Source organism: Cephus cinctus, unplaced genomic scaffold (assembly GCF_000341935.2).
Source record: "Cephus cinctus unplaced genomic scaffold, Ccin1 Ccin1_scaffold1109, whole genome shotgun sequence".
NCBI classification, from domain to species: Eukaryota; Metazoa; Arthropoda; class Insecta; order Hymenoptera; family Cephidae; genus Cephus; species Cephus cinctus.
This window is the reverse complement of record NW_014333618.1, coordinates 230702-241501: the sequence shown is the minus strand read 5'-3', so window position 1 is coordinate 241501 and position 10800 is coordinate 230702. Positions and strand designations below refer to the sequence as shown.

At 38.9% G+C, this 10800-nt stretch overlaps 2 protein-coding genes across 4 annotated transcripts; one reads left to right on the top strand and one right to left on the bottom strand.

Annotated features, from left to right (window-relative positions):
* The first annotated feature begins 6 nt into the window (after positions 1-6).
* On the top strand, positions 7-5438 carry LOC107272106 (N-acetylmuramoyl-L-alanine amidase). 3 transcript variants are annotated; one of them, XM_025089397.1, is made up of 6 exons: positions 7-2699; positions 3339-3600; positions 3662-3857; positions 3931-4137; positions 4510-4824; positions 4938-5438. In XM_025089397.1, exons 2-6 carry the CDS (start codon positions 3379-3381, stop codon positions 5195-5197), a joined length of 1200 nt encoding a protein of 399 aa, XP_024945165.1. In that variant the 5' UTR covers positions 7-2699; positions 3339-3378; the 3' UTR covers positions 5198-5438. The 3 variants fall into 3 exon arrangements, with proteins under 3 accessions (XP_024945165.1, XP_015604397.1, XP_024945166.1); XM_015748911.2 differs by having other exon boundaries at positions 7-3600; positions 4510-4807; positions 4938-5035; XM_025089398.1 differs by lacking the exon at positions 3931-4137 and having other exon boundaries at positions 7-3600.
* LOC107272111 (CD63 antigen) lies at positions 5430-9823 on the bottom strand. Its single transcript, XM_015748916.2, has 5 exons — positions 9629-9823; positions 6638-6826; positions 6386-6556; positions 6077-6313; positions 5430-5992 (listed from the first exon to the last, which is right to left on the bottom strand). The coding sequence occupies exons 1-5, from the start codon at positions 9701-9703 to the stop codon at positions 5795-5797; spliced, it is 870 nt and encodes a 289-aa protein (XP_015604402.1). The 5' UTR covers positions 9704-9823; the 3' UTR covers positions 5430-5794.
* Between the last annotated feature and the right edge of the window lie 977 nt (positions 9824-10800).

Below are 10800 nucleotides of genomic sequence, written 5' to 3'. Positions count from 1 at the left end.
GGGGGTTTGACCATGTAATTTTATTCTCAAACGTATTGTAGTTAAAGTAAACATGTTGTACCATAGTTAGGAATTCAATATGAAATTAAAGATACAAGAAAAACTTTATTGAATTTCCAGCATCCCTCAGTCGGTATCTCAGTACCGGATGCCATTCGCATTCTTTTTTTGTCACGTAACTCGACGATAAAACGCTGTAGCAGTATTTCGGACACGTGAGGCACGCAACTGCTTCTTTATCCATTCGCACCCTTCTTTATCCATTAGAGAAATTCTTTTGTCGTTTCAAATTTCCCGCTTTTTTCGTTTTTTTTTTTTGTTTCTCTATCTACTTTCGCCCATTTTCACCTTTCCATACGTTTCACGCGTTTGTATGCATATATTTATAGACACCTTTTTAAAATTCCTTCGTACGATCACGTTACGCGCGGTGCGACGGATGCGTAACGCTCGACATTCCCCGATCGACACTGTTGCTCATTGCGAAATCGCATATCGGTCGCCTCGTTTATTATTGCGCGAGCCTAACGGGCGAACGTAACTTCTTTCGTTCTTTCTTTCTTCTGCTACGACTGCATTCTAACCCCCCACGTGTCACTTATCCTTATGCATTAACGTGCGTAGAAATATCGCAGGGGCCGCGGCCTTTATGGTTACGTACGTATTATCTGCATGCCCGCCATGTTGCAACACTGCAGCCAGGAGAAACCCGTGGAGCACAAAGGAGAGCGTGCCGTGGGCGACCTTGTTGCTCTTACCAAGAATCAAACCGATCGTTTCATTTCTCCATTATTTTTCTTATTCTTCATAAATACGCTGTCGCCCATTGTACATTGCCTGTCTGAAATTTATTTAGATCATTTTATCATAGGACAAAACAATATGTAATAAAAGGATCCAAGCACTAACCTCTGTAGGAACGCACTGTGATTATTCGACGCGTCCATCTTCTTTTTTTCTCCTATCGCGAGTGTGTGTGTGTGTATGTGTATATATATATATATATATATATGCATTTGTAGAATATCCATAGCGCGAAAACGAAATATAAGTTTTAGATGTCTAGACGGTAGAATAGACAGTATGGGCGCACGAGTGAACGTAGCCAATATATATATTTCTAAGTATACAATTGGGGCTATACATGTATAAAAATAATAATGTAGAACATTTATGTATTGGACAAAAACTAACAGACTCGTATTACAAGGAGAGTATGAAATTGTTATATATATATTTTTTATTTTATCGTTATGACTATGGAGCAGTTCCCTTGTCGGACCTGAGAGACTCCTTACCGCTGGCTTAGTTTCTTCTTTTTCCCTTTCACGGCACGTCAACGTTTTCTCATACGGACGTCAGTCGCGAATCGCCATATTTGATTTATGCTCGCGTCACGCTCAAGAAAATCAATTGACAAGCTAAACATTATTCAAGAGGTACCGGTTCCCGCGTTTTCATCATCTTTTGGAAAGCCCGTTTCGCGAGCGTTCTTGTAATTATTTCAAATTTACGATTATTCGTATACCCGTATACAAATAAGGTATATATATCTGTTACGTCATACAGGACACAGGCTTCATCATCGTACACGGATACTGCGAGATTCTCAGAGTTAATTTTTTTTCAACAATCGCGCATAATAACGACTTGAAACAAAAATCCTCTAAATCATTCAGTCATAGGCAAATGTTGAATATGGTGATTCTTTTTTTTTTCATTCTTTTTTTTTTTGTATTCTATGTCCTTAGACCCCGCACAGAGACTCCGAATCCCGCGAGATCGATTAGCCCAATGGGAATCGCGTGGCATAAACTCGTTTTGTATACTGCCGACGATCCTTTATAATTTGGCGGGTCGGGGCGAAGGGGGAGCTACGGAGGATAATTAATCAATTTATATATATGTGTATATATATAAAATGTGGTATTTAAAAACCCATGCAATAGTTTTTGGCCAACGTCGAGACTTACGACGCTGTTGGCTGAGCTCTGTACAGTACATTATAGATACTATATTTTCCATATATTAATAATATTGATTATTTGTTACATTCATTATACAGTTATGAATACTATCATTAAAACTACTATACCATCAGATTATTATATTATATTATATTATATTATTATTATTGCTATAAATATTGTTATTATTATTATTATTGTCATCAACTTAATGTTAATTAGTGCTAAAAGAAATATCATTATATTAAATGGTAAATTAAGTACAAGCTGTGTAATTTATTTGATCTGCTTATGACTTGTTAATTTCCTACGTTACCGACTGACCGTGTTGGGTTTCTCCTGTCAAAATTCCTTGTAACCGTGTCAGTTACGTCATCATGACGGTTTTGAAGGATCGACGGGTAAAAAAGAGCGAACGAGTCTGCCCAGATTCAGGGCCCGGGAAAAACCTGTTGATTCGGATCGTCAATGTTGTCTTTCTGGAAGAGACCAGTTTCTGTGTTGAACTGTGATATATAGCTCGGTGGTTATATAAAATTACGTAACTGGTATATCTGGATGAGCGCGTGTTTATGCTGTCGATTGTGGGCCATGCAATTTTGGATTGTAAAAACAGACAGGAAAGAATTACGTGTGAGGTGGATGAGTGTGAACTCGCCTTTGGATGGTACGTGACGCCTGATGGATGGGTGGATTGATGGCACGAGTATCGGCCTAATGGGAAATTATTTGGTGAGGTCGATACTGATTATAGTAATTAATGTATTTGCCTGAGGGTCAGCCATTTTGGAGTTAGCGCCGGGTCGACCTTGAATCAGATCTTTCGCTGGACGTGCTGCATGCTGTTACTTGTTGATGTTTATTGTAACCACGTATTAAGTGTTGGGCAATAATGATTGGTACTATGTAGAGAAAATGAGACGTTGCGTATTTGAGTTTGGTAGTTTCCCTGGGAACAAAAAGATGGCCGCTGGGGACAAAGTAGATTTTATGGTAGATTACTTTTGAGTTTAGGTTATGAATATTTGTATTAGTTCTTGACAGAATTCTTGGAGTTTGATATATATATATATACTGTGTATTTAGGGTCTGTGTATAAATATAGAGATAATGAAAATTTAGGATAAGACTGATATAGATAGATTATGTGGTTTGGAATTTTGTTTAATTTCCTTTGGTAAGAGATAATACTGATTTGCACTTAGTTTTTATCAGTATTGCTGACACAATGAAAATTTGGTCTATTGTAAAGTTAATTGTCACCTTGACAACCATTATCTTCGTTAATCGTGATTTTGCCACGTATACACTATACACTGGACAATTTGGACGTGGGTTTCGTGAAATTAAGTTGGAAATTTGACTTTTTAGTGCGACGGACAATCGTGGCTTTTACTTGTTTTTTTGACAAATGGAGAGACGTAATTTAGATGTTGATAAAGATAACACGTCAAAACTATTCGTAACGTGGAGTAAAGACGGTACTAAGGCCGACCGGAAATCATCGCTCAATGGGGATGAAACCAAAGTGAATTGTAATCTGGGTTTATCCGAGGTGAAGAAATTAGATCAGAAATTGGAAATTCTTGTTGTGAATTTCAAGGCTGGTCCATCAGAGGTCTCTTTCGAGAACGTAAGTATTTCTTATGATAGACAGTATATAGCTGTATTAATGGCTTTTATTTCATTAATAGATATCAGCGCCATCTGTTAATTCTACGGTGGAAACAAGAGCGCAGTGTTCTAGTGCGCCTAGTGGGATTTTGTTGAACAGTCAACATACCACGAGCTGCTGTAATTTTTCACCCTCGGCCTGTGCGTGCGGATGGTGCAGAAATAAATATGAAGAATTTAATGGCACGCGACAGTTTAACGAGGCAATTAATCGAGGTAAATACATAATTCCGTTGTCTCTATTGATCCCGGAAAATGAATACAACCTATCGTTAAATTCTCTACCTAGAAGTACAGATTAATCCGAACGTTCAACGATACTGTTGGATTGGAAAATTTTCATCGATTCAACAACGCAGTTTTGTAGCTTACGGGGTAATTTTATTAATAACTATTATCGCAGTTACTACCATCCTACTTCATTTCACTTTAAACTTTCCACTCCAACCCGAGACTCGCAATACTACCACAACGTACTGCACGTCGAGTTCAGTCGGTAAAGTTGCACATTTATAATTGAATTTATTATTAATCACCATGGTAAAAGTTTCAAATAAGAATTCAATCTGAACGAATCCAACAGCAATCCGAAACAAACTTTCAACCCTTTTTAATCCGTTCGCCTAATCTGAATGAATTCGAACCTCATCCGAGACAACTTTCAACCCTTTTCACTACAGATTTCGGATTACGTCGAATTCGGTCAGATACAATTCATATTTTTTACAGATTCCCTCGAAATTTAACTGATTCGCTCGGTTGCAGATTTCGGAATAAAATGGATTCATACATAGAAATTGGCATATCCGAAACTTTCGCCATGTTTAAGACGCTCGAGCAATAATTAATTAATGTCTTTGTTTTATAGAAGAGAATCTCGACTGGTACGTGTCCAGGGAATCCTGGGAAGCATCCGAGCCAAATAATAACCTAGAAATGTCATCTCACGAACGTGCCTACGTTGTAGTTGGTCATACAGTCACTGCTTACTGTACGGATTTGAAAAGATGTAGTCAACTGATGAGAGCGTTACAAAGAAATGCTATGAATGCAGGATATAAAGATATTCCTTATCACTTTGTGATAGCCGGCGATGGTAGAGCTTACGAAGGACGGACTTGGCAAGCTGCTCCAGAGAGTGCGTACAGTTGCGATAACAATTGCCTGTTCGTATCTTTTACAGGTAGACACTTTCTGTTTATCGGAAGTTCAGCATGGCCAATGCTCTCTGCGTTATTTCCTTCTATAACGTTAATAATCCTGCTGTGCCATTAACATCCACTTTGTTACTTACAGGTGATTATAGAAATTGTTGTTCCGCTCCGAATCACATACCGAGCGAGGAGCAGATCCAGGCTTTCGATTATATATTGGACACGTCCAGGAGACTCAATAGACTGAAAGAAGATTTCGCCATTGTGCCTCAATGTAAAGTTGCCTCCTCGCAAAGTCCTGGACTTAACTTGTACAACGCGATTAAGAAATGCAATCAATTTGACTCGACTGCTGGGAACTTTAATGGATTTTGTAATTTAAATTGTGCTGGTGAGTGTTAAACATGACTGTATTTTATTGACTTATATTAAATAGGATTGATATAAAATATATATTCTTGAATGGCATCTTATATTTAATAATAAAAAACAATCCTATAGTGTCTTTATAATAGTACTTTCATCTTACACGTGTCTAGTACAATCACCATAAAATATATAGACTGTTATTGATAACTCGGTGAAACAATATATTAATTTACAGTGTAAATCACCATTCTTGAAATAAAAGTTGTCTGAGTCATGAAGGCTATTTTTATTTATACCTTACAGGCTTGTTTTTTAGATTAACAAAAAAATGAAATACTATTATCAGTCCCACCGACTCCTTCCTATCTTTATCAGTCACTCGGAAAGTGGCTTTGCGTATGAATGTATGGTTTCTCTTTAAAAAAAAAAAAGGAGAACACGTCCGATGCTTGTAACTTCTCTCTTTCCTTCGTCAATCTTACATGACCACTCGTTCAATACTTTTTTAAAAATATTTTGACAAAAATTATTAATCTTCAATTTCTAATACTCTACTAGTACGGTGTCTTCAGTAGTAATTTCGGCGTTTGGCCAGTACTCGTTATTTAAATAATAATTATCTTATTCCCTTTAAATAGACTCTTTCTTCAAAGGATAGTCTGGCGATTGCATATAGACAACCGGATATGTCGTAAGCGGATCCGTCTTTCCAATTGGCTCGTATCCGTTAACAATGCTTTCCCTCAGTTCCCAACGACGTCTTTCCCTCTCGATTTTCTGACGTCTGACAGCTTTGCCAAGCATACAGGCAAACATTATTCCAGTCATCTAAACGATAAATGTGGGTCAGTACAATTATTACCGTACAAGACACGAGCTGTCACTGTTTGACACAAGAATTGAGATACTTACTTGTATCAGTGCAATAGCAATGGCACCAGTTCCCAGATACAATGCGCTACGATGAACAATGATGGACAGACGACCTATACAACCCTCTTCATAAATTCCTGCACATTCGGTAATATTATTAAATTCATTAACCACGGTATTCCAAGCGCAGCAAGAATCCGGTACACCTTGCCCATTTGTTTCATCGGACAGAACATTCTTCCAATCCAGATAGCTATCAAATCCACAGCATCTTAACTGAGCATACATATAAAATTAAATTATAATTAATTACACTGTCAATCTATTAAAATATATTTTTTTAATTACCCTGGATTGCATGAAATCTACAGCCACTTTGGCTTCGGAATTCTGCTCGTAATCATACATAGTCGCGTTTATATGTTCGGCCAATAAGCTTTTGATTCCTCCTTGAAGTGCATAGGCTGAAATTGCAGCTGCAAACTCCATCACGAGTACCAAAGACAAGGAGACTGCGAACTGAAACAATCAACGTTAATTATGTCTCTAATGATTATCATTAATCATGTTTTAGATTCCGGTATCAATTTGCTGACTTACAACAAGGATCATGCAAGTGCTCTCTTTGATGGCACCGCAACAGCCCAGAAAAGCAATTACAAAGATCATGGCACCGACCACGATAAGAACAGTAGCTGGAGAGAAGTAGCTAGGGTCCAAAAAGTGTGAAAAATCTTCGTAGATGGCGTAGATCGTCGTACCGACGGAAATTATCATTACACCGGTTATCTGAAGAGATAAAAATAATTATAACAGTATACAGCATCCCTTAATTAATCTTTAATGGATTCGTATCCATATTCTGTACCGTAGTGTGGTTATTATGATTGTTACTTAACGATCATAATAAATATGTTTTGTGACGTGATTTTTCGAATCACGGTCCCAAGGCGGCTCCGGTTACCGATACAGATAACGTTTTCGATTTCTGGTTCCCTTCGGGTCGCCACCCTGCTCAGAAGCTACGCTCTCGGGTTGATTCGTACAGTTATGTCAAGGCTCTCGTAAGATTTCGTTATTGTTTAGTTGAGGTCGAGGTGCTCGAATTTCCCGTGGGGAGATGGTCTCGACGTACTGAGTTGCCCGGCAAAGGAGAGTACCTGACGGAGACGTCTCCACGGACCGGCAGGAGCCCGGGTGAGATACCGGCGCCCCGCTGGAGATGGGCAAAGGGCTTTAGAGCGGGCGGAGGTAGTTTTGATACGGTTAAGGGCAGGAGAGGAACTTCCTACCCGAATTGAGAATGTGGTGCCCAGCTGTCGCCCGATGCCCCGGGGAAGCGGCCGTGGAGGATCTCCAAAAATCACGTGCCGATTCGTTAAGGAACGCTCTCGATTTGGTTTAAAGGGACGACTAGAAGGAGATTGAAGAGTTATCGGTTATAAGGCTCTCGACCAATCAGAATGATTAGTTCTCGGATTTGGATATTGTCAATCGACTGCTTAAAGCAGTCTGTCTCGGGGCACCGACCGACGTGTCACGAGCTGGCTCGTGCTCCCGTGCTGTCTGTTGATAGTTTTCCTTGCCGTGTTTCGCTACGATATAGCAAGTTCTCGATTCGTAGATTAGTTCTCGGATTTGGCATTTGGATATTGTCAATCGACTGCTTAAAGCAGTCTGTCTCGGGGCACCGACCGACGTGTCACGAGCTGGCTCGTGCTCCCGTGCTGTCTGTTGATAGTTTTCCTTGCCGTGTTTCGCTACGATATAGCAAGTTCTCGATTCGTACAGTTCTCGCGTTGTTCTCGCGATGTCCAGGCAATTCTATGAATTCCTGTGAGTGTTCCGGAGGTGTAGTGCTGTGCCTTAGTGCAGTGCTCGCCAGAGTGTCCTTTGGATACAGTTCTCGACCTCCACGGATTAGCTGCCCCAGCTCCGGTGAGTCTCCCAATTTATTAATTGGTGAAGGGATCTCGATAGAGAGTTAAGATTCGTTCTGATACGTTCTCGGTTAGTCACTCTCTCTCTTTCGCACTATTTGCCGGACTCTTACTCCGACCCTCTCTACCTCAAACCTAGCAGCCTGAGCGGCCGTGCATTTCCGTAACCGTCCGCTCCCGTTCGTGCATCCAGGTGCGTTTCTCGATTTTACGCGTCCCCAAAAATCGGCAGGATCCGTCAAGCTATCGCCTTGTCCGATAGGTTCCGTCAGAGCTCTCGTTCTTGGTGGAGTTGGGCCTGTTCCACCCCAACTCCCAGCTTATACCGGCTCGTCAGTTCCCGGTGAAAAAAGAATTGGCTGGCGGCCGCCTGGCTTGCGGATGCACGAAGGACGGGTGGACGGCCAAAGGTAACGTAGGTTGGTTCTCGAAGATAGTCGTTCTCGTATGTTTTGCTATCGGTGTCGGGTCATAAGTTAAAAGAATTACGTTACAGTTTATATAACGAGACGCCTTACTGGTACGTGTTCATTGATTCAGCCGTGTATAAAGGGTTGACTGTTGGCAGGCGTAATTTTTTTAGTAGATCCTACATTTTTATATGGAATCATTTTTAATCGCATTAACTTTTCCATGTATAATGATAACTTATCAGCTTCACAAATTCGATAACTTATCATTGTGTACAAATCAGACATATGTAAGTTTTATCGATGGAAATTAAAATGACTCAGAAGCTAGAAAAGAAATTAAGAAGAGAAATTTTCACTTTTTATGATAACGATAACGGGAAAAATTACGTAAAAATAATTATTTTTAAAAAATTTGTTTATCTGCCTTTTAATAAACTAACGGTCAGGCAAATTTCTACTGATTATTTTATGAAAATAATATGTATGTTTATCAGTCAGATAAGCCACCGTTCACGATAACTCACATGTAGATTATCGACGATGATGATTCTCGAATTATTGGGGAATATACGTTTTTAAAGATTTATTTTTTCACTCTTTTTCTAAGACAACGTTATACTCAATGACTAGGCTTTTAATAGAATTGTCATTCCGGGATGTGGTGCGTCATCTTTATTAATTTTCGTTATCATACAGTGCTAATAGGTATAATAATGATTTCTGAACAGTTTAATCTTAAGTACGAAAACGAAGCCAATAGAGGAAAATTGAAATGAAAAGTGGCTTGAACGTCAAATAAGCAATAAAACTCGTAAATATCATCATATACGATAAATGAAAATCGTCAGTCATGGAAGATCGATGCAAAAAAACTTTCTCATGCGTCTCACTTGGTGGAAAAGTTTGAGTGCAAGAAAAGCTAAGTAAACGAGAGTTGAACTAAATCTCAAGGACGCCAGCTGGTAAACCAGCTGCGTTTTTATCGAGGGTCACATAAGTTACAATTATCATATAATTGATTAAAAAACGTGTAAAAATACGAATGTCTTGTTATGTTTCTTTGTTAAACAGGTAAAATATTATTTGCAAAAAGTCAATCAACAATCGATACGATCGACATGCAGAATTGCAGAAGTTTAACAAAAACGAGAAGAAACTATTGAAACTTTAGATATTAATAAGAGTGATATTTTTATCTGAAAAGCATTAATTATTAATAATTTCAAGCAATTACGTACCACAAAAAGTGAATTTACGGCGCATAGTAGATACTTGATGCACCTAAGTCCAACGTCGAGATGCGTCGTCGCCATCTTGCTTTACTTTAACCTCTTTTACGTTTCCAATAGAACTGTAACGTGTGTCCTGGTGCGGTCTCCGCTTTGAAACACGACTGGCTGTGGCGACGTTGTCTGTCGGCAGTCAGGTGGGCTTCTTATCACCTGATAAGGAGAACGTGAACGCAGGGCATTCTTGTCTCGAAATAAAAAATTTGTGGAGGGGACGTAACCGTGTGATATAGTTGAGATTCTACATTGGGCTCTGCTATTATTTTATCTGCTGTGACGCCAGTTTGCTAATTATTATCAGTATATTTTGTACTGATATTCTTTGCTGTATTAAATATTAATATAGCTTGATGACGTCACGGAACTGTGTTATCGGAATACGTACAAAACAGAAATGCAATAAGGACAATAATGGCAGTTACAATTAATGCATAAATCATTCAAAAAGATTCGTTAATACACCCTATATTGTTATTGCCAATTTTATTCATGCAGTGCATTTTTTTATTTCTTTATTAATACATTCTAGCGTCGTCGCTTTTCCGCGACATCAATTGGCTCTTGGTGTCGTCACTTTGTGCATGTCAATATGCTACTTTCCCTCGACGATCAATCAATGATAAGATGATAACGGAGGTGGATGGGTGAACATTCTTTACACGTGATTGAGTTGACTTTTTGATTAATCGTTCTTTTCACTTACAATTTTAGAGAAGTGCAGTCTGTTGGGTACTGTGAAAGGAAAAGAGCTGCATGCGAGCTAATAGCAAAGAATACATTTCCCAGTAAGATAAATCTAACAACAAACGTTAAAAACTGTGGGTATGTGAGAAAGATTAACAGCTGGAGGTAGTAGATATTGAACGTTTTGAAAATCATTTTATCTACAAAGTTCATCGGCTGTCTTAGAGATGGCGCCATTTATCATGTCCAGGAGATGTTTTCGCCCACCCCACCGCCCAAATGAAAAATCGAACTAACGCAAGTTCATTTAATAATAAAGTGCACTTGTTACTTATTATAGTTATTCTGTGAAGTCGTATTTTTTTATTACAAATCAATTCTTTATTCATGCAAAACACAAATTTTATATTCCTCATGAACGCATAACGATCAATCCC

Coding starts and splice junctions, on each gene's coding strand:
- LOC107272106 (XM_025089397.1), top strand. CDS start 3,379: ATGGAGAGACGTAATTTAGATGTTGATAAAGATAACACGTCAAAACTA. Junction 3,601..3,661: donor CAGAGGTCTCTTTCGAGAAC/GTAAGTATTTCT, acceptor TTTCATTAATAG/ATATCAGCGCCATCTGTTAA. Junction 3,858..3,930: donor TAACGAGGCAATTAATCGAG/GTAAATACATAA, acceptor TTCTCTACCTAG/AAGTACAGATTAATCCGAAC.
- LOC107272111 (XM_015748916.2), bottom strand. CDS start 9,703: ATGGCGACGACGCATCTCGACGTTGGACTTAGGTGCATCAAGTATCTA. Junction 6,557..6,637: donor GCACTTGCATGATCCTTGTT/GTAAGTCAGCAA, acceptor TGATTGTTTCAG/TTCGCAGTCTCCTTGTCTTT. Junction 6,314..6,385: donor TAGATTTCATGCAATCCAGG/GTAATTAAAAAA, acceptor ATGTATGCTCAG/TTAAGATGCTGTGGATTTGA.